Genomic DNA, 23,004 nt, shown 5'->3' with positions numbered 1-23,004 from the left:
GTAGAGCTCCAAAGCGCTTGGGTTCTCAACCCCGCTTGGTACCTGCAATAATAAACTAAAGTGCACAACCATGGCACCCATTAAAGGTTAGCGCTTTGCATGCAAATAATGATCTGTGGACTAATCCTAGTCACTGGGCGTCCCCACCAAGCAAACATGTGAACAAAACATAGAACACAATTCTTGGTCGACCGAGGTCAACCCTCTTGGTCACAATTAAGGGGCTTGACCATCAGTCAAAGCGCCTTAATTATGGCCAAGTCTCTCCAACCGAAGTTGGCACACCTTGGTTAATGAGGTTGACCCTCTTGGTGTAAGCCAAGTCGAGGTTAACCCTCTTGGCGTAAGCCAAGTCTCGTTGACCGAAGTCGACACTCTCTGACCTAAGTCAGTGCTTTCGTTCCTTAGTTACCTGTGGTTAACCATCTTGGCTGAAGCCAGATCTTCCAAACCGGGGTTAGGCTTACTTAACCAAGGTTAAGTATCTTTAACCGAAGTCAAGACTTTAACCTAATAAAAATAACTCTTTGAACATAATTAAGTAAATGAAGAATTCATTAATTATGATCAATAAATGGTCAACTAGAGCTTTGACTTTGGAGTATGTACAGCTTGACCTCAACTGAAAAGCTTCCCTGTAAATATCCAAAAGCTGTGAATGATCATACAATGTGTCTTCATCCAGCGACTTGGCATCCAATGCCGAATAATTCTTGAATTTTACAAGGTACCTATAAAATTCCTTGTCCTAAAGGCCTTTGCGTATAGTATGATACACAATCTGCCCTAGCTGAAGGACCTTCTCCAGCTCATCCACTTCTGGTGGATCCTCTGTTACTGGCTCTGTACTATGTAGGCTCTGGCCCTTGAAATTACTTTAGAAGACTCGCATGAAAGGCATTGTGAATCCTCCAAAGCTCTCGCAGTGCCAACCTGTATGCAACTTCATTAATCTCTTCTATAACCCTGAAAGGGCCATAGTATCCAAGAGATAACTTTGCATACACCTTTTGTTTGCCCTTTAGCTTGCGGAGCCTAGCCTTCTCAAACTTCAAAAGCACCCAATCCCCTTCCTTGAGATCTATTGTCTCCTATGTTTATTTGCAGCTCTTTTATGCTTTTCTTGAGACCTTTCAATTGATGTCCGAACTTGGCTGAAAGCTATCTGGAGGTCTCTAACAAACTCATCAACTGCAAATATTTCATCTTTGGTCCTCAGGGTAGGTGGTAGAATCACCTTCCCATAGATGACCTCAAAGGGAGCTTTCCCTGTAAAGCTGTGAACTATATTATTGTAAGCAAACTCCACCAATGGTAGATATTTTTCCTAGTCTCAACCTTGGTCACCCACGTACCATTTCAACATATCCAACACTCTAGAATTTGCTACCTCACTTTGACCATCTGTCTAGGGATGGAAGGAAGAAGAAAAATTCACATTCGTCTCCATATTATTCCAGAATAGATTGGTCCTTCTAGGATCTCGATCACTAACAAACTCATCAGTTGCAAATATTTCATCTTTGGTCCTCAGGGTAGGTGGTAGAATCACCTTCCCATAGATGACCTCAAAGGGAGCTTTCCCTGTAGAGCTGTGAACTATATTATTGTAAGCAAACTCCACCAATGGTAGATATTTTTCCTAGTCTCAACCTTGGTCACCCACGTACCATTTCAACATATCCAACACTGTAGAATTTGCTACCTCACTTTGACCATCTGTCTAGGGATGGAAGGAAGAAGAAAAATTCAGATTCGTCATCTCCATATTATTCCAAAATAGATTGGTCTTTCTAGGATCTCGATCACTAACAATGGACTTGGCATAACATGGTGCTTAAAGATCTGCGCCATGAAAAGCTTAGCCATATGATCTGCCTTAATAGTTTTGCGAACCGGAATGAAATAAGCTTGCTTGCTGAATCGATCAATGATAGTCCAAATCCCATCATTCCCTAACTTTGATCTTGGCAAATCAAAAATGAAATCCATTGCAATACTTTCCCACGGTGCATGAGGCACAGGAAGAGGCATAAGTAGGCCAAGTGCCTTCCGTCTATCATATTTCACTTTCTGACAGATAAGGCATTCTGTAACAACCTAATGTATATCTTTCCGCATTGCTGGTCAAAAGAAATACCTCTAGTGCTTGAGTTGTTGCTATAATTCCTCTCACCAAAATCTGCATCATTAGCATATTGCTCCCTCATGTCTTCCAGATCCTGATGATAACCAATAGTCACATTGTTGACCTGGGCTCTTCGGGACAATGCTTCTGCCACTCTGTTCCGAACTCCTGGAGTATGGACAATCTGAAAATGATACATTGACAGCATATTTGCCCATTTCATGTGCTTCTCAGAGAGCTTTGTCCGAATCTCAGACTTTGGTTATCTGTTTTAAGTATAAAGTCTGCACCCAGTAGATAATGCTTCCATGTATGGATGGCATGAATTACAGCCAGCAACTCTTTCTCATAGATTCCGAGATATCTTTCTGCATCTCGGAGTCTCCTGCTCTCATAGACCACTACATGACCATCTGATATAATGCAGCCCCAACACATTCCCCACAAGCATCACAATTCACATCAAATGGTTGATACAAATATGGAACTATGAGAATCGGCTTTGTGGTCAGCTTCTCATTGAGTGTGGTGAATGCTTTTCTTCTGTGGGATCCCCCATCTGAAAGCTACATTTTTCTTAGTAAGGTCATGAAGTGGAGCAGCTATGTCCGCAAAATGCCTCATAAATCTTCTGTAGTAAGAACACAGGCCTAGGAAACTACGAACTTCATGCACAGTCTGTAGCTCTGGCCTTTCCTGAATGGCTTGGATTTTTGCTGAATCCATCCATATTCCATCTTTGGATATTCATCTCTCCCAGGAAAAATTCACTCTTCTTGCTGTTTGCAAAGAGCTGGTGATTTTGCAGCTCTTGGAAAACTGTAGCAAGATGTTCCTTGTACTCTTCTTCCGATTTAGAAAAGATAATAATGCCATCGAAGAAGGTACCCGTGAACTGTCTATAGGGTCGAAAGATACGATCCATCATTCTATTGAAAGTAGCTGGGGCATTAGTCCATCCAAAAGACATCACCAGATACTCATACAACCTAAAAGTAGTGCGGAACGATGTCTTATGCACATCCTGAGGTTGTATCCTCACTTGGTAATAGCCACTCTATAAGTCTATCCTACTGAAAATTGAAGCCCCATTTAACTGATCCAGCACATCATCAATGTCCGAAATAGGAAATCTATTCTTGATGGTCATTTTGTTTAGTGTGCGATAATCGACGCACATACGGAATGAACCATCTTTTTTCTGTACAAGCAGTACAAGGAAGCAAAAAGAAGAAGAACTAGGCTGAATCAGTCCCTTGGACAGCAAGTCCTGCACCTGGGCCATAATTTCTTCTCACTAAGTTGCACTAACTTTGTATGGGGCCCTATTTGGTGGCTCACTACCAGGAATGAGCTCTATGCCATGATCTTCAAGTCTCTCATAGGATAACCCCCTTGGCAAAGCATCAGAAAAGCAATCTTTAAAATTTTCAAGAAACTGAAATTTATTTTGATCTTCCTCACTTATTTCAACATGCATTTCAACATCTCTCTCTTTTACAAAAACCATGTAAGCTGAAACTACAGACTTTATTTCTTTCCAATAGAACTATTTGATACAATGGGAATAGTTTCCCCTCTATTCTTGACAACCACACGTTGTACTTTGCCCATATGTACAAACTCCAACACTCTCTCAGGAAGAGTCAACTTCAATGCCTTGCGATGAAACCAAGGCATACCCAAAACCACATCGTGATGTTTCAGTCGAGAGATGAAGAAGTCTTCCTGATCTACATAACTCTGTACATCAAGATGAAGCTTCCCTATCAAGGGAGTGACTGGCACAGGGTCACAGAACATCTGGTCAGCATCCACAGCACTGTCCAACTCCTCTGTCTTTATTCCCAACCTCAAGGCTAAATCTTCTGATATGACGTTATTGTCTGAGACTTTCTTGAAAGGTGAGACCTGCAAATATGAGTCCCAAAATTTCTGATTATAAGACTCAACTGTAGCTTGTGCATCCATATGCATACTTTCCCAACCAAGGAGGACATGGTCCCGAAACTGCTTGGGAATGAACTATTTATAAAAGGCTTTCTTGAAGCCCTTCCATTTCTTGGGAGCTATGTAGTTAACAGTTTGAGCTATCCACCACGCACTGGCTGTACTAGTCAAGTGCAAACCAACCATACGAAGTTTCGAAGACTCACTGAAATTTTCTAGACTAAATGCAACATCAAATTGCCTTATGAATTGCATTGCCTTCTCGGCTTGACCATACTGGCCATTGTAAGTGGCAAATCTCACTCACTTCCCACCATCGTTGAACTCTTTTGTCTTTGCTCTCTTGCCAGACTTCTTCTTCTTCTTATGCTTTGGCTTTGATGATCCAGAAGAAGAAGATAATGACGAGGATAAAGAGATAGAGCTAGAAGAAGAAGACGAACTAGATGAACTATGATAATGCTTAGCCTTTTTCTTCTTGGAAAGAGAATCTTCTCTTTTCCTCTTTTTGATGTCCTTATAGCGCGACTTCTTACTCTTCCCCAATGCATCATCTGTGGAAAGAGGAGTAGGACTCAAGGATCTCTTTTTGCCCATCACTTCCTGCTCCAGAGGGAGGCTTCTCTAGCTCTTCCTCAAAGAAAGGTTGTACCATCCTGCGAAACAAAGGGTCGCTTCTTGCCTCTGCTAACTGAGTAATCAGTTCCCTGTAGCATTCTCTTTATTTGACTGCATACCCTCTGCCTGACGTACCTGATCAGACTCTGCCATTCCCTCATGGGATGATTGGGCATGCTGCTGTGAAGCCATCACTGCAACTTGTCTGAGATTTGCAAACTCTCACACACACTATGTATACAACTGATGCATTCAACCTTTGTTTTCTAGGAGAAAGTACCTCAACAAGAGGTGTATTGCATTCACACTTGCGCCAATGACAGGCTGTCAGTACAATGCATAAAATCCCAAAGTTGCTTGAGCATTCACTTATTGTATTGCCCCTTTTCTGGCTGCTGCAGAAAGCACTCAAAATGCATCTATTTTCTCCTTTTTCCGTGCAAAAGCATACATTTCTCTCCTTAGCAAAACTCTGATTTTCTGCTGATTTTCTGACAAGAAAAGACTGACAGATAGGTGGAAACTGATGGCAAAAGCTGTCTCTGCAACTGTCCTTTTTTTTTTCAATAACTAGATGAGTTACCGGCTGGTTACACTAACCAAACTAATCTTCTTCTGGACTAGTTGGAAGAACAGTGTAGTCAACTGGAACTAAACCTCTAACCAGTTGACCTCAACTAAACGAGAATGGAAGTAATTGAGTACCGGTTCCATTAACCAGAATAGTACAGTCGAGTCAAACTGACTAGGTCTTTAACCAAGGTCCACCAAACCAGGATTAACTAATTGCAGTTAACTAGACCAAGGTTACACTAACCACAGGTCTGCCAATTCAACTGACATATCAGCATGTTCCATGACTGCCACATCAGCATGTTCCCTGAATGCCACGTCAGCACCTTGCCACTTGCCACATCAATTGAAACGTGTCACTGTCAAGGCCAAGTCAACTCGCAGGTGCATGCCACGTCATCACCCGCATGTGTTGTGTGCCACGTCAACATCACATGACGTTATCGCCTTGCAAGCGTTTACCACTTGATGACGTGTCCAAACGATGGACGGAACCTTCCGCTCACAGCGAGAGCCCCACATCACGAAGACTTCCATCGAGCGTGCGTCTGCGTGGAGGGATCACCGCACATGAAGGCATGTCCGCGCTAACTCTGGTGAAGGTGTGTCGGGTCTGTCTCAAACAGCAAAGCTTAAGGGGGATTTTCATCGACGCCTAGCAGGCAGCACTCCATTAGCATCACGAGGCCCAAATATTGGCGCAACAGAGGCGCACACGTTCATCACAAGCTCGGAATCCCCCATCGCGAAGGCGCGTCCACACCTTCATGCTTTGCTTGGAATTCGATGTATAGAGGTCATTCCCCGTAGGTCCACGGTGTTGTAAGGCTTGCACGTAGGAAACCCGAATGTAATCCACGACAATCCTAGAGATTCTTCATGAATTCATCAGACACCTGGTTGGCAGCACCGAGACCAAATCACGCCTACACAAAGCTTGTCAGCTCTGGTAGTATGTTCATCGATTATCACCCAGGCGTTTGTGCATTCACCTAGCCGCTTTCACAAGACCTTGTTGAGTACAAAGTTCTGCGTTGAGGTGATTCTTCAAAAATTCGAAACGTGAATCCATTTTACAAAGAGCTCAAAGCTCATTCATTTGGCAACATGCCACTTGTCAAAATAACTACTAAACTATAGTTGCATGCCACAAAGGGCAAAACTCTAGGTCCTTCATAGCCCCTTGGTCACATGGACACCTTTAGCTGAGCGTAGAGCTCCAGAGCGCTTGGGTTCTCAAACCCGCTTGGTACCTGCAAATTGCAATAATAAACTAAAGCACACAACCATGGCACCCATTAAAGGTTAGCAATTTGCATGCAAATAATGATATGTGGACTAATCCTAGTCACTGTGGGCGTCCCCACCAAGCAAACATGTGAACAAAAGATAGAACACAATTCTTGGTCGACCGAGGTCAACCCTCTTGGTCGTAATTAATGGGCTTGACCATCAATCAAAATGACCAAGTCTCTTCAACCGAAGTTGGCACACCTTGGTTAACGAGGTTAACCCTCTTGGCGTAAGCCAAGTCTCGTTGACCAAAGTCAACACTCTCTGACCGAAGTTAGCGCTTTGGTTCCTTGGTTAACTGTGGTTAACCATCTTGGCTGAAGCCAAATCTTCCTAACCGAGGTTAGGCTTACTTAACCAAGGTCAAGTATATTTGACCGAAGTCAAGACTTTGACCAAATAAAAATAACTCTTTGAACACAATTAAATAAATCAAGAACTCATTAATTATGATCAATAAATGGTCAACTAGATATTTGACTTTGAAGTATTTATAGCTTGGTGACAGCACGTGAGCTCAGAGATCTAGAGGTGCTATGCATTAAGCAGGAGAACCTTTTAGTATTGTATCTTGTCCAGTTTGTGGATGGACAGAAATATAAAGTGTCGCTTCTATATATTTGTCTATGGGCATTTACATACCTAGATGAATCCAGGAACATTCCCAAACTCATCCTCTAAAAACACAACATAGTGCAGTTTCAATCTCACGAGAGTCACTCATCAGATTGAAAACCATAAACTCCATCACGCATAGCAGGGCTATTTGCTAGTCAGCACATACACATGAATGTTGTGACTTGATGAGGCATTGATTCCATAGTGAACAATTCAGCGTGTAATTCCTGGGCTAACTATCAGTCTTCCGCTGCAGGATACCCTCTGTGTGAGAGAGGTTACTTTTCTAACAAGACCAGCTGTCAGTAGTTTTTGAGTTTTGAGTTTTCTGAGCTTATTAGCATAGCATTCAGCAAGGGCCCTAGCGATCCCTTTGCCTCAGCCCACAGTGTCTTGTATGAGTTATCCTTGGATTGTACTTTGTCTCATAGGCCTACAAGGCCTCTCAAAGACGTTAATATCTCGCAGGCGCCAGAGGCTCCCATCCAAGGCTCATAAGAGCCCCTCGATCAACTGAGTAATCTCTGGACCCTCTCCCAGTTACGAGTCCATCCTATTCTAAGAGCTTGTTCAACAAATGTATTCAGGGACTATTACGGAGGTGAACCTTTGATGTTGTAACTTGTTACATATAGTCAGCCTGTTGGATGCCTCATATATCTCTACAAGTATGATGTTAGTAGTGGGTTACTGTGGACACCTTAACAAAGGGGCACTTTTATCTCTTGTTAGGGCTCCCCCCCCCCACCGAAGGGCTAGTTAGGGATTTTATTTTACATAACCCTAAGTTTTTTTGTACTTCAGTTACTCTGTTTGCAATAGCAACAGCTCATTTTGCTTCACTACTACTCACTCCACTCTCCTCCATCACCCCATTTCTGACAACAGCTAGCTGTCTGTTGAAGGAGCTTGTAAGAAGGGGAGACATGGCAGAACATAGCTTGGAGAGTGGGGGGGCACAAGGGACACACAAGAAGCAGAAGTAGCTGGACACCTTGTCTGTCTCCACGTTCTCTGGCAGATCTATAATCTTGGGCACTGTCAACTCTAGCACCCCATTTCTAAGCTTGGCCGCGAGAGAAACAAACAAGAAGCATCTAGTCTCTCTCTCACACTAGGAGAGGGACAAAGAGTAGCAGGATTAGCTGTGAGAGAGGAATAGACGCGGAGCAGTAATCTAATTTATGTGGATGATGTGGTTCTCTTCGCTAAAGACAAGAGCCACATGCAAGCATACTTGGATGCTTTGAGCAATTTCTGCCAATACTCAAACACGCAGGTCAACTTATTGAAAACCAAAGTCAAGGTGATTGGGTCACGAAACAAACAGATAAATTTCACACTCAAAGGAGAGACTTTGTTTACAATCACTTCATACAAATATCTAGGAGTGGATTTTACAGATGGAATGCATGTTGGAACAGAGAATTTGGGGAGGTTTAAAAGCATTGTACAGCTTCCAAAATAAATGTAGACAGCCACTTGCAAGATGAGGAAATTCTTATATACTATGCTTGTGCAAACAGTGGTTCTCCATGGATGCCCAGCCTGGGCACCCGGGCTCTCTAGATCTTATTGGAAAAGAATAGAAACAGTCCACAAACACCTTATCATAGGAGAGCTGGGGGTAAAGGCACAGACACCATACCCCATCTTACTAGCTGAAACAGGTATGATCCCACTAGAGGGAGAAGCACAATGCCAATATTTGGGAAACCTCAACAAGATTAAGAAGATGGATGCACACCGAATACCACACAATGCAATGGAGGCCACTAAGACCACAGGCTATAACAGAGATGGGGAGGAATGGATGGAGCTAGGGAATAAAAGCTACTGAAATACCAGAAAATTCAGATGAAATCACGGACTTCGTAACGCACAAAATGCTATAGAAGATATGGCACGACCCAAGAACATAAATACGGTTTTACAAGCAGGAAATCAGCCCGATGGACAGCTATGCAATGCAAAAATATCTTGGGGAAGACATCTCAATATTGGAAAGGCATTTAATGTGCAAACTAAGGACCAGCTCACATGCGCTAGAAGTGGTAAGAGGCAGATGGATGCGGTCCAGAATTCCAAGAGAGGAAAGATTATGCAAAATCTGTCCAACAGGGGAAATAGAAGATGAGCAGCACGTGCTTGGAATACTGACACATCAGAGAGAGGTATGGAGATAGAAGCAATAATCTGAAGAGTCTATTGGAACAGCCAGCCCACAAGCTTGCAGGCTACATAAAAGAAATCTTGGAACACCGTGGCAAAGTTCTTGGATTAGCACACAAAATAGCTCAGTAAATACTCACAACGTAGGAAAATTTTGTGAGAATTGTCTATCACTGGATGTAACTGGTCACTATTCAGTTTAATAGTAGTCACCAGTCCCATAGATCCTGTAGGGTCTTAAGAGGACTTCCATACAATCTCTCTCTCTCTCTCTCTCTCTCTCTCTCTCTCTCTCAGTTATCAGTTCCATAGAAAACTAAAATTGCTGGCATGGCTTGTATTAAATATTCTGGGAAGTTGCATTTCAGGAAGATCTTGGTAACCCTGGAATAATGTTTAAAACAAACTTACACCAGTTAATAATGCAGTGGCAAACCTAGCTCTCTGTAAAACAATTTGAAGTATATTATCTAAATTTGCCTTATGAAAAATACTCAGCGCAGACAAGCTTTACTAACTTTGATGTGTGTTTATAATAATGTAGTTGTCAACAATATTGAAAATCAATTCCAAGTTATGAAGAAAAATAAACAAAATATAATGAGGGCAAGAACTCAAAAAAGCACTGTCAAGGCTTACTTCTTTGCCTGGCCTGCCTCAGTCATATCAAAGAACTCCATCGCAACTCGACCTTCAACAGAACTCAAGGCAAAGCCTATACAAAGACGATTTCATGGAAATTAGTTTCTTCTAGACCATCAAACATATTTCTCCAGATGCCAACAAATTCACCACTTTCAACTCTGAAACCCAAGAAGACTCTATATGGCTACCTGTTCCATTAGGGTAGCAGCGTACACATCTCGTCTGATATTTTAGAGAAGACTCCCGCTTTTGTTCTGGCTGAGACATGTTCCTAAGGTCATACACATTTACATGCCTGCCTGCTGTTGCTACAACAAGGCGATGGCCAACAAGAGACATTGAATAAACCCGTTCAGGCTGAGCACAGGTGATGATAAGGCTGGCTTCCTGGCCACTTGTAGCACGTGGGTCCCAACATTTCAAAGTCTTGTCCCAACTGCCTGTGATAACTTGTCCTGAGGACGAAATATATTAGCATATTTTCATACATCGTACCTGTGTATTAAGCTGCAATAAACACACACACACACGTGCGCGCACGCATGCGGACAAGCACATACACACAAGCACTCTCTAGAGATAGATCATAAGATAGCAGATAGATAGATAGAACACAAACGTGCATACTCTCTCTCTCTCTCTCTCTCTCTCTCTCTCTCATTACGCTCAACTTGCAAGATTTACAGATCAAACTTCTCCAACAATCTTACAAGCTGAAAGGGACCAAGGTATGGATAGCCGAGGAACTTAACACGAGCTCAATTGAAGGCAACGAAATTAGCAACGGTCAAGGCTGCTAGGAAGGATGAAAATGGTCAGTATACCGTGAAGGCATAACACTCATCAAAGAATTTAAATCCAAGCCAAAAGACTCTCAGTCTTAAACTGATGTATGGCTACTTATGATTTTTTCAGACTATTATGTAGGTACTCTAAATGACTGGAGTTGCTTTTTTGCACTCCCTGGGAGCCACCATGTGTCCTCCCTAAGCAGATGTACTAGTTGGTTTATTGCTGTCCCATAGACCTGTTGGTCTCCCGTGGACATTAATAGACAGTAGACTTTCTCTTTCTCAAGGGAAACTGAGGACCAAGCATCAAGTCTAAAGGTCCTTCAGCTTGAAGGACAAGATTTAAGGGTAGACCTGATTCAACTCGATCACAAAACAAGGGAGTTGCTGAAGGATGAGAATGCAGCACTTAAGTTTGCTTGGAAGAACTCAGAGACACGACACCTACTGTGTCGGCTGGACTTCTGATTCTATGGGATCCACACGTGAGGCTTCTCTTCAACCTCCATTTCCACTACTTTCCCTCTATCCATAGAGTTCCCAAAGCTGGGTCTAACAATTCTATTATGTTCCTTTTTAAATACACACTGTCCAAAACTTTAGCTACAATCGCATAAACCAGACCCCAAAACCATTGCTGTACAGGCATAATCCAAGTACCCGAAATTGTCCAAAGCTCCAAAACTATAAGGCTATAAATTGACAACAGCCAAAACCAATGCCATTTCCTTATACTATGGAAATACCTGCAACCCAAATAACTGCAAAGATCTCAAATAACAAAGAAGTTACAAATTCAAAAGTTAGCTTTTTTAAAATAGAAGGCTCCCTCGTAAAGCTCCCTAGTCAAACTCATGCATGGCTTCAATAACCTTAACCCTTTACTGCTCGAAACAATTTATACCTTCTGCAATCAACATTGAGTCCTGTTTCAGCTCGAAACAGCCTTTGAAGATGGTTGAACAGCAAATAGCAGACTCTGGCAAGAGGGAGCCATCCTTTACTGCCTTCCAACAGCAGAAAAGGTCACAGAAGAAGGCGTCCAGCAATCAGCAGCAAATCCGCCATGAATTCATCCACCAGAATGAAGATTCCAGCTCACTGGAAGCTCAGAATTCAGTGTGCCTTGCAGCAGACAGAAACCAGGAGAGAGGCGTCCAAGAATATGGCTTCAGATCTAGTATATAGGACCTCTAGTGGGTCAATTTTTAAAGCATGACCCTAGTGAACTAAACCAATGACCCTATAGAATAGGACCAAGCTAATAGCACTAGGAGTTGCACTTGTTGCACATAAAATCATAGGTACCCTTTGGACATTAACTAATGCCCCTAGCCTGGCACCCGTTGGCCAAATTCAATGACAGTTAGTTTGATCACTTCACCATCACATCCCCGTGACAAGCCTTGCTACGACCCCTTTGGAGTTGCGTTTGCAGCCGTTTGCAGTCCGTTTTTTGATGTTCGAAGGCCTTCCACTTGGGCCCTCTTTGCCCTACCCGTTCCTTGGCACGCAAGAGACTTGCAGGTGTTTTGCTCAGCCTAGAGCAACGGGATTTGCAGGGAGCTGTTCGTCCCATAAGTGGAGCTACGAGGAGCCTTTGAAGAGGCCGCAGTTTTGGTCTTTGACAGCCCACAAAGGCTTGGTGTGCATTTTCTCAAAGCTCGTCTGAGTTTTTTTGGGCCAGTTCAGCCCTCCCAATTAGAGGTTTTCATAGGAAGCCCTTTGCGAGCTGTTCCTCCTGTTGGAACAGCCTGCTGGATGCAAAACTGAGGCACAATGGCCTCTCTTATATAGGACCCAAGGCCCCTCAAAAATACCGACTGGTCAGCCCCTTTGCTGGCCGACTGGAACAGGCCCTCAAACCACCCCCCACAGCTTCTATAAGTGGGGGCCCTGCTTGCCTAGTTGTGTGTGCATGGCCCCCCCTTTTAATGGTTGGCTTAACCAGCCCTAACCAGCTAACCTGCTGGTTGGCCTGGTTGGCTGGCTCTCCTGCCCTAATTAAGGGCTCATGCCATCCCCTCTTTGGTGCTGCTTTATTTTACATGGTTTTTGGTATTTTTCCAATGTTACGTTGGCCCTCTTCTGATTGGTCAAGAGCCTATTTTTCCAAACCCTAAAAGGCCCCAAAATGAGCTCCTTTTCTTCCTAATGCATGTGCCACCGTTCCTCCCCCCTCATCCCATTGAATTATTGTGATCTTGGCTCCGATGACCAAGAAATTCTCCCATGGAAACCATCTAATCACACATCATGGCTATACGATGATGTATATGACTGCCTACGCTAGGCTGAGCTACCAACAAAATCGAGCGAGTGGATTGTGTGCTCTTAGCAACGATAGGTACGAAGGGGCAAAGAGTGGGAGGGCGGTAAGTTATTGGGAAACTTATGTGGACCTTTGGCCGATCCTTTCATCACTGTCCAGTCATTTAAGCTGTAGGTGCAAGGGATCCACTCATCCAATGCATACATCCAAAAGTTGTGGATGATCGGACAACATGTCTTAATCCATCCGTACACAATCTGCTCGGACTCACATGGAATGCATTGTGAATCCTCCAATGCTCTGGCAATGCCAACCTGTATGCAACTTCATTTATTCTTTCTGTAACTCTGAAAGGGCCATAATGCTGGAAGATAACTTTGCATACACTTTCTGTTTGCCTTTAAACTTGCGGAGCCTAGCTTTCTCGAACTTTAAAAGTACCCAATCTCCTTCCTTGAGATTTAACTGTCTCCTATGCTTATCTGCAGCTCTTTTATGCTTCTCTTGAGACCTTTCAATTGCTGTCCGGACTTGGTTGTAAGCTGTCTGGAGATCTCTCACAAACTGATCAGCTGCAAATATTTCATCCTTGGTCCTCAGGATCGGTGGCGGAATCACCTTTCCATAGATGACCTCAAAGGGGGCTTTCCCTGTAGAGCTGTGTACTGTATTATTGTAAGCAAACTCTACCAATGGTAGGTACTTTTCCTAGTCTGAACCTTGGTCACCCACGTAGCATTTCAGCATATCCAATGCTGTAGAATTTGCTACTTCACTTTGACCATCTGTCTGGGGATAGAAAGAAGAAGAAAAATTCAGATTCGTCCCCATATTATCAAATAAAGCTCTCCGGAATAGACTGGTCATTTTGGGATCTCAATCACTGACAATGGACTTAGGCATACCATGATGCTTAAAGATCTGTGCCACGAAAAGTTTAGCCATATGATCTGACTTTATGGTTTTGCGAACCGGAATGAAATGAGCTTGCTTGCTGAATCTATCAATGATAGTCCAAATCCCATCATTCCTTGACTTTGATCTTGGCAAATCAAAAATGAAGTCCATTGTAATACTTTCCCACAATGCCTGAGACACGGAAAGAGGCATAAGCAGGCCAGGTGCTTTCCGTCTATCATACTTCACATTCTGACACGTAACGCATTCAGTAACAAACTGATGTATATCTTTCCGCATCCCTGGCCAAAAGAAATACCTCTCTAGTGCTAGAGTTGTTGCTGTAATTCCTCTATGTCCAGCATAGGGAGGTGCATGGCATTCCTCCAAAATCTTTTTCCTCATCTCCTGGGTGATGCATAGGCAGTCATCTTTCATTAGATACCCATCTTTCAGGGAATAGTGACTGGTGGACTGCCCCTCTTGCATTTGCTGTAAAATCTCGCCAAAATCTGCATCATTAGCATATTGCTCCCTCATGCTTCCAGCTCCTAATGATAAGCAATAGTCACATTGTTGACCTGGGGTCTTCGGGACAAGGCATCTGCCACTCTGTTCCGAATTCCTGGGGTATGGACAATCTGAAAATGATACATTGACAGCATATTTGCCCATTTCATATGCTTCTCGAAAAGTTTTGTCTGAGTTAGAAAATATCTCAGACTTTGGTGGTCTATTTTAAGAGTAAAATCTGCACCCAAAAGATAGTGCTTCCATGTGTTCACAGCATGAACTACAGCCAACAATTCTTTTTCATAGATTCCCAAATATCTTTCAACATCACGCAATCTTCGGCTAATGTAATGCAGCCCCAACACACTCTGCACAAGCATCGCAATCAACATCAAAAAGTTGATAAAGATCTGGGACTACAAGAATAGGCTCTGTAGTCAACTTCTCCTTGAGTGTATTGAATGCTTTCTTCTGTGATATTCCCCATGTAAAGGCTGCATTTTTCATAGTAAGGTCATGTAATGGAGCTGCGATATCAGCAAAATGCCTGATGAATCTCCTATAGTAGGAGCAAAGTCCCAAAAAACTACGGACTTCAAGTTCCCCCTTATTCCTGGCAACTAAACGCTGGTTTTTCCCCCTATGGATAAAACTCAGCACCCTCTCAGGGTATTCTATTATTACTTCCTTTCGATGGAGCCACAGTGTACCAAGTACAACATCATGTTGCTTGAGAGAAGAGATTAAGAAGTCCTCCTGATCTACATAGCTCTGCACATGGACACGAAGCTTTCCAATCAAAGGAGTAACTTGCACTGGATTCCCTTGGAACATTTGATCAGCATCAAGAGCTCTGCCTAGCTCTTCAGTTTTTATCCCTAATCTCAAGGCTAAATCTTCAGATATGAAATTGTCTGTAGACCCTGGATCAAATAAGATTAATACTTGCTGATCTCTTATTTCCCCATGATAGCAAAAGCTCTTCCTTTGGGTTTGAGGTACTCCCCAAAACATCTGGGATTGCTTCCACCATTGGCCTCGGTGGTACTTGTGGCTTTTTCTGCTCCTTAGAACCCGAAGGCTTCTCAGGGCACTAGGCAGCCATATGCCCCTCTTTCCCACATCTAAAGCATTTCCCATCTCTGCGGAATTCAGCTATCTGTTCAAGAGTGAATGGGGATTTGGGGGCTTCTGAGGCTGAAACCCTTTCTTTTCAACCTTGGGATACTCTTTCTTTTCTGATTTTGAACAATCAGTTTTCTTTCTTTTAACACCTCCTGCATGCAAGGATAGTACTATGGATGGATCTTGTAACAGCACAAGACTAGCTACTGAAGCTGAATGCATAAGGTCTTGAATGTTCTTTGCCCCCAAAGCATTTACTACTACCTGAATTCTTGGACTGAGACCTGCTCCGTAGTTTCTCATTTGGGTTCTTTTGGAGATCTTTTTGAAAGGTGCAACCTGCAAATAAGCATCCCAAAACTTTTGGTTGTACACATCCACTGTATCTCCTGCATCCATATGCAAACTGTCCCAATCTTGAAGAACATGATCTCTAAACTATTTAGGCATAAACTGCTGGTAGAAGGCTTTCTTGAAGTCCTTCCACCTCTTTGGGGCTGACCCATCTGTGGTCTGTGCACTCCACCATGCACTAGCTGTCGCTATCAAGTGCAAACTGACCATTCTTAACTTGGAGGATTCTGAAAACTTTTATGTACCAAATACAGCATCAAACTGCCTGATGAACTGCAATGCTTTATCTATATGACCATATTGTCCATTATACGTCATAAACTTGACAGATTTACCTCCATCTTTGAATTCCTTGGTCTCTCTGGAAGACTTGCTCTTCCTAGACTTCTTGTGTTTCCTTCTTTTCCTGGATGGTTTATCTGATAAAGAAGAAGATACAGAAGTCGAGCTCGAGGTAGAGGGTGAAGGACTTGGAGATCGGTGATGCTGCCTCGATCTCTTCCTGCTATGAGACCGTCCCCTATGAAATCCCTCTCTCTCGGGCTGTACACAAGAGTGTGCCTCTGGCATTGGCACATCATAAGCTGCATTAGGCATATTTTCTACTTGAAACAAATGCTGAGCTCTTGGATCCCTTCTAAGATTTTCCATCTCTTGCATACGGGTGCGTACCATCTACTCAAATTCTTGCTGATTTTGCTGCACACTTCTCTGTCTTGGATGTGCATCCCTATCTTGTGAATCCCACTGGATAGGTGATTGGGCCATTTTCTTACAACTCGTCTGAGATCTGCAAGTTTCTCACACACACTATGTATGCAACTGATGCACACTATCTTTGCTTTTCAAAGAGAAAAATTACCTCAACAAGAGGTGTCTTGCATTCACAATCTATGCCAGTACCGGGCTGTCAACTCAAGGCATATACCCACAAAGTTGCCAAGGCATCAATAACTATATTGCCCCTTTTCAGGCTGCTGCAAAAAGCACTAAGTATGCATCTGATTCCCTTTTTCTAAGCACAAAGGCATGCATTCCTTGTGCAAATCTCTAAATTTTCTCTGATTTCTTCTTTTTCTGACAGTAAATACTCTCTCAGATAAGTGAAAACTGCTAGCAGAAACAGTCTCTGCAACTATCCTTTTTTTTGTGGGAACAGTAACCAGATGGGTAACTGTTGGTTATTCTAACCAGACTGACTGGTTTTGGTTTGGTTAGTATGCAACTAGACTAACTGGACTGGTCACAATCTGGTTACAGTGACCAAACTGGTCTGGTTGGGTCAACTAACTGGACCTCTAACCAATCCACTAACCAAAGGTTGGCACAACTCTCCAACCGAAGTTGGCACATCTTAGTTAGCCATAGTTAACCCTCTTGACAATAAACCAAGTCTCCCCGACCGAAGTCAAGCTTACTTGACCAGAGTCAAGTATCTTTGACCATAGTCAATTCTTTGACCATTAAAAGAACTCTTTGACCATAATTAACACATATGAAAACTCTTTAATTATGATCAGATAAATGGTCAACTACAGCATGACAATTATACTTACCTCCCTCTTGCTTGGCTGCTTTGTCATCAATCATGTGCACTTTCGCCGTCGGGGTCTTCTTTCTTTTAGGACACTCAGTGGCTATGTGTCCTAGCTTGTTGCATTTGAAAAACCTTATTTCTTTCTTTGGAAAAGTCCCACCGTTTGGCTTCGAAGAAGAATCTGTCTTCTGTGGAAAGAACCATCTCGAGAAATGAAATCACAAGAATATCTCCACATAACTTAGAGCACAAACTCTCACTGAGCTCTCATGCAAGTACTCTTTTGGCTTCAGTACACCTTGTCCATCACCTTCCAGCAATCTGTGTCTGAGACTTGAAGAAGCACCCACACTTTCCCTTCTGCCTTCGAAGAAGGCACATTACTTCCAATCTCATATTACATGAGACATATGAAGAGCACATTCTCTCCACAACATGCTTTTAAGGCTTAAATTAACAACATCAAGTACATAGCAGACCGTCCTACTGTCTGTGTGTTTGCTCTAAAAGCAAACCATGCACCTCATCAAGGCACATACCAATAACCTGTGCTAGGCTGTGCAGTCTTGTACTGTCCCCTTCTGAATTACAATAACCATTTGAACATGAAACTCTAGGGCACTCCATGGAATCCACCCTTGTGTCACTATCAATAGCCTCGCACCTGGAAGATTCCAAGCACTCCATGCTGTCCTTCACCTTCACAAGGGTTTGTGACTCCTCGTTTCTTCACTGTGGCTTCTAGGTCGGCATATCTAACCTCAATAACACATGGAGATGTCACCAAGAATAGTTCTTCGATTGCCACATTAGCTTTGGCTTCTGTGTCACCATCTGAATCTGAATCAGACTCCTCCTTCTTGTTTTTCTGATCCGCCTTCTTCTTTCTGCAATCCTTCACAAAATGGCTTGGTGTGTCACAATAGAAACACTTTTTCCTTGCTTCCTCTTCTTGGAAGTGTCTTCGTCATCTCCAGATTCATCCTTCTTGGGCTTGCTACCATTAGGCTTGACCTTTCCTTTGCTAGCGTTATCGTTTGCCAGCAATGTCTTGTTGTTGTCGTTGTCATTGTAGAGCAATAATGGACCCAACTCCTCAAAAGTCAGAGGTTTGGTCCTTTGTCCTATTGTCACAGTTGTAACAAAGCTTTTGAAACTCCGAGGTAGCCTCCTCAATACCATCAAGGCCGATTGGCACGAGTTGTCACCACAATGTAAATATCCTAAGTCAAAGGGTTGGAACAGTGCTTGGAAGACTCCAGGTGGTTCACTCATTATGAGGGGGACTGGAAGATCGTGGCATTTGGACTCCTTGAGTTCGAAGGCGGGAACGTGACTAAAGGTGGTGGTGCCATCTGGTACCCTGACCACTCCTCTGTATCCAAAGCAAGTGCTCTTTGTGTCTGACGATCTTGTGGATGAAGTAGAAAGGCATCTTTGATCCAGGTAAGAGAGGAAGCTGGAGAGGGGCCCCAATCATGCATGGAAATACTCCCATATGATAAGTCAACCTCCAGTCTTGATGCAGATAGATGGAAAACCATTCTTTAAATTATCTCTTCCATCTAGCAAGCATAACCAAAGGAAACCATGCTTTAGTATTTTCCTTCACTGCCATGGAATGCGGTCGTGGAATGGATTTGTGTACCAAGATGGTTTGCTGGTGCAAGACCGGACTTGGAGGAGCAGGAGCCACTTGTTGGAAAGCCAGGAACCAGAATCGAAAACCGAATTGTTCCAAAGGGTTCCAATCATGCGAGCCGCTGGAGAAATGTCATCGACGTGTTGGCGTTGGGCCGAGATGTGTCGGTGAGAGGGTGTGTTGGAAAGGTCACCTCCCCATCTGTAAGCCCCCAAATGAGGAGAGCGTGGGGGAGGGAGACCTAGGGCAGAAGATGCCCAAAGAAGAGAGAGAGAGGGGGCTGCCACATGGGCAGCACCTCACAAAAGAAAAAGACTGCAACAGATGCTGCCAAGTACAAGCATGGAACTGGTTTGGAAGGGGTGATGCTAAACCACACAACAACATCCAAAAGCAAACTCAACCTTCTGTAGACCAGAACTCCATACGCACCTAATTGAACCTGAGTCACCCTCCTTCTCGCAAGGGCACTGTCCTCCAGTTGTGGAAGTTGATTCCCAAGAGCCTCTAAATCAGGGTCATCCTTCAACAAGGTTCCTACCTTCAGGCTCCCACACTTGTGAGCCTCCTACTTGGGCTTTGATACCATGTTAGAAATCAACCAACAGAGGGTATGCCCAGCGAAAGACTGTAGTATGCCCAGCGGAAGACTGTAGAATAGCCCAGGAGCTCACACAGTGTGTGTGGGGAGTGGAATCACAAACTTCTTAAACTTATGTGCTTCAAATAGAAGTGCAGACTCATCAATAGACAATGATCCAGCCAAATATAGAAGCTACCAAAAGAATATATATTTCCGTCCAAACCCATGGACACAATACAAAGAGAGAGAGATCCAAAGTTCCACCAAAGCGTGGTCCTTTGATCTTACCACCATGTACTTCTACTACCTGCCGGATATCTCTAGAACTTGAGCCCGCGTGCTCCACCTCGAGCGTGTGTAGACTCTGTGTCCAGATCTCAGCTCCTTGCTGCCCTTAGGGCTCAGCCCTGTGTAGAGCTAAGTCCGCAGCACCTTTGCTCTCCCGTTGCCTCTTGGATGTAGGCTCAAGGAAGGGACTCTAGATGCTCCTTCTGCTCCCTTGTATGCTGACTTGCTGGATGCAAAACTGAGGCACAATAGCCTCCCTTATATACCCCTCAAAAATACCGACTGGTCAGCCCCTTTGCTGGCCGACTGGAACAGGCCCTCAAACCACCCCCCACAGCTCCTATAAATGGGGGCCCTGCTTGCCTAGTTGTGTGTGCCTGACCCCCCCTTTTATTGGTTGGCTTGACCAGCCCTAGCCAGCCACCCCTAACCTGCCCATAGGCTGGCTCATCCCACGCGCTTCTAGCCCTTTACTGCTGCTCCAGATCTGCCCCCTTCCAAACCAGTTCCATGTTTTGTACTTGGCAGCATCTGTTGCAGTCTTTTTCTTCTGTGAGGTGCTGCCATGTGCCAGCCCCCTCTCTCTCTCTTCTTTGGGCATCTTCTGCCCTAGGTCTCCCTCCCCCACACTCTCCTCATTTGAGGGCTTACAAATGGGGAGGTGACTTTTCCAAACGATCCAGCAACCCATCAGGCCGCATCAGCAGTAGGAGTCCCAGACCCCTTGGGTGACACCTTCAGAGGGATTGGACCAAGGTGGTTAAGAAAAAGCCCAACAAGTGGGCACGAAAGCAGCGCGCTCGGTGGAGGGAGAGAGCGAGAGCGGAGCAAGAGGCATCCACGAAGGAACAGCCAAGGGACCCCTCCAACCTCCAGTGGATCCCGCTAGAGCAGAGGTAGAGCGCCCGTAGCCGCACGCACGCCAGCAGCAAACTCCACACGTTCTGATCACCGATGCTCCGACAAAACACCTAGCCACGATAGCAGAGGAGGCCTAGAGTTCTGGTTCACCTAGACAGCAAGGGGATCCAGCGATGCCTCCTCCCTCTCCCGCTCCTCGCCGTCCACATCCCTCCCCCACCACCTCCCCCCCGAGCTCCCCTCACCGCCCCCCCTCCACCTCCTGCCCCTCTTGCTATGGTCACCCTTACCACCCGCAATCCTCCTCCCCCCGCCCCTCCTTCCTCCACCCTAGCAAGCTCATCAGTTCCACCCTCCTCCCATCCCCCCTCCCCCCCACCCATCTAGGATCCCTTGCTTTCCGGCAAGGACAAGGGTGCGTCCTCCTCGGCCTCCTCATCGTCGCAGCAGACGGTCCCCCTCCCTTCTCAAACCCATCTTCTAGGCGGGCTCCAATGGGTGGCGGTTCGTCCTCCCAGTCCTCCTTAGTTCCTCAACTTCAATCAGGGCACCCTCTACCAAGAGATTTCTGGAGATTGGGGCCTTGGAACTACCTCGAGATACCAGATTCCTATCCCTTGCCATTGGAGCTTACGCTATTGATCCTGCAACCCCGGAAAGGGGGTTCGATTAGTGTGGTGGACCAGCACTGCAATGGCAACAATATTCGCATGATACAAAATGGGAACCTGAAGAAACTTACAATCTCTTAACTTCAATTCCCAGCAAGGAAATGTATCCAACATGGGCTCCTATACAAGAAGTCAATGAGAGGTCTAAGCGTGAAATAGAAGGATTAAAAGCATTTATTACATACAAAAAGAAAATCCTTTGGAGATATCTTGATTCCAAGCCTTCTTGGAGAGAACACACTACCACTGTAATTAACAAGACTAGCAAATTAATAAAGGACCTTGAGAGAATACGAGGCTCAAAGGATGTCGAGGAAGAATGCAATTTATTTTGGCCAAATGTTCATAATGATTTGCGCCCAGCTCCAATATATGAAAATGAATTTGTATCAGTACTCTCACATCCATATTGTGGACCGAAGAAGAGGTCCAACAGGCAGTTGCAGAGATTTGGCCGTCGCCGGAGGTCGGGCCCAAGGAGGGATGGGCAACATGGGTTGCAGAGGCAATCCAAAGGAGCAGCATGGAGCTCCAGTCTCAAGCCCTACAACGGAGGCAAGCTCTCTAGGAGTACGAGAGGCGGGATCTAGCCGCCAGCTACCCTAGTGGCCATCTAGCAGGACATCATTTTCATGCTTTGCGCTACTTGGGAACGTGGCACTCCAGGTTTGAGATGGACTGCCAAAAGGCAGGACCGCTTCTGCAACGTTTGACCTGCAGGGATTTTCTACACTCTTTCTGCAGGAGATCTCCACTGGATCTATAGACCACCACTATGGCTGTTAGCTCTTATTCCAAAGGCAACCTAGGCAATGAGCCGGTGCCCTAGGAACAGCCTGGTTTTTTCTTCTAACAGCCTTTCAATTGTAATTATATATACCTTTGTAAGACTAGAATAAGTCCAATCATACAATTTTAGAGCTCCTTATAGAGGCTGAAAGCACCGGGGGGGGGGGGTTCAAGCATTAGAAGTTTCTCTTCTCTGGGAGGGGGAAAAAAGACTATCCACCACAAGTAGATGCTGTGATTTCTTGGATATCTGAAACAATGTCATACAACTGTTGCAAAGAAATGCATTACATGAGCTACAAGACTGTAGAATGCTTCCATATTGTAAGTGGAGGGCACTTCAGCTATGTGAATCAGAGCTAATGGCTTGGCCTCATTGCGTGAGGAATCCAGCCCCCTGCATTGCCCTATAGGCTGACCTCCTCCTACACTTTCTTGTATGTTTCAGCATTGTCAGTCTTGTCAACTCCTAGGCTGCTCTGCGTTCTTCATAATAGGGCTTCTAATATACCTTTGTAAGACTAGAATAGGGCTTCTAATATACCTTTCTAATTACTAAGCCGATCCTAAACTGAACATCCGGGCCATCAACAAGGTCCTGAATAACCTCACCAGATAGAGTGGTCAAAAAACTTGATCAGACGAATGGGGGCATACCTAGTGAATGCAAAACAAATCTTTAAA

At 44.4% G+C, this 23,004-nt stretch overlaps 1 protein-coding gene across 3 annotated transcripts in view; it reads right to left on the bottom strand.

Annotated features, from left to right (window-relative positions):
* Positions 1-23,004, bottom strand: part of LOC147899443 (mitotic checkpoint protein BUB3.2-like) — a 57,360-nt gene that overhangs the window by 23,015 nt on the left and 11,341 nt on the right. For all 3 annotated transcript variants that reach the window (XM_087378535.1, XM_087378536.1, XM_087378534.1), the window contains exons 4-5: positions 10,186-10,452; positions 9,992-10,067 (exon numbers count right to left, since the gene is read on the bottom strand). In XM_087378535.1, the coding sequence (XP_087234661.1) occupies positions 9,992-10,067; positions 10,186-10,452 (343 nt within the window). The remainder of the gene's footprint in view (positions 1-9,991; positions 10,068-10,185; positions 10,453-23,004) is intronic.

This window comes from Dipteris shenzhenensis, chromosome 8, assembly GCF_047967505.1.
Source record: "Dipteris shenzhenensis isolate YYH24624 ecotype China chromosome 8, Dip_SZ_1.0, whole genome shotgun sequence".
Taxonomy (NCBI): Eukaryota; Viridiplantae; Streptophyta; class Polypodiopsida; order Gleicheniales; family Dipteridaceae; genus Dipteris; species Dipteris shenzhenensis.
This window is presented reverse-complemented; position numbering and strand designations above follow the sequence as displayed.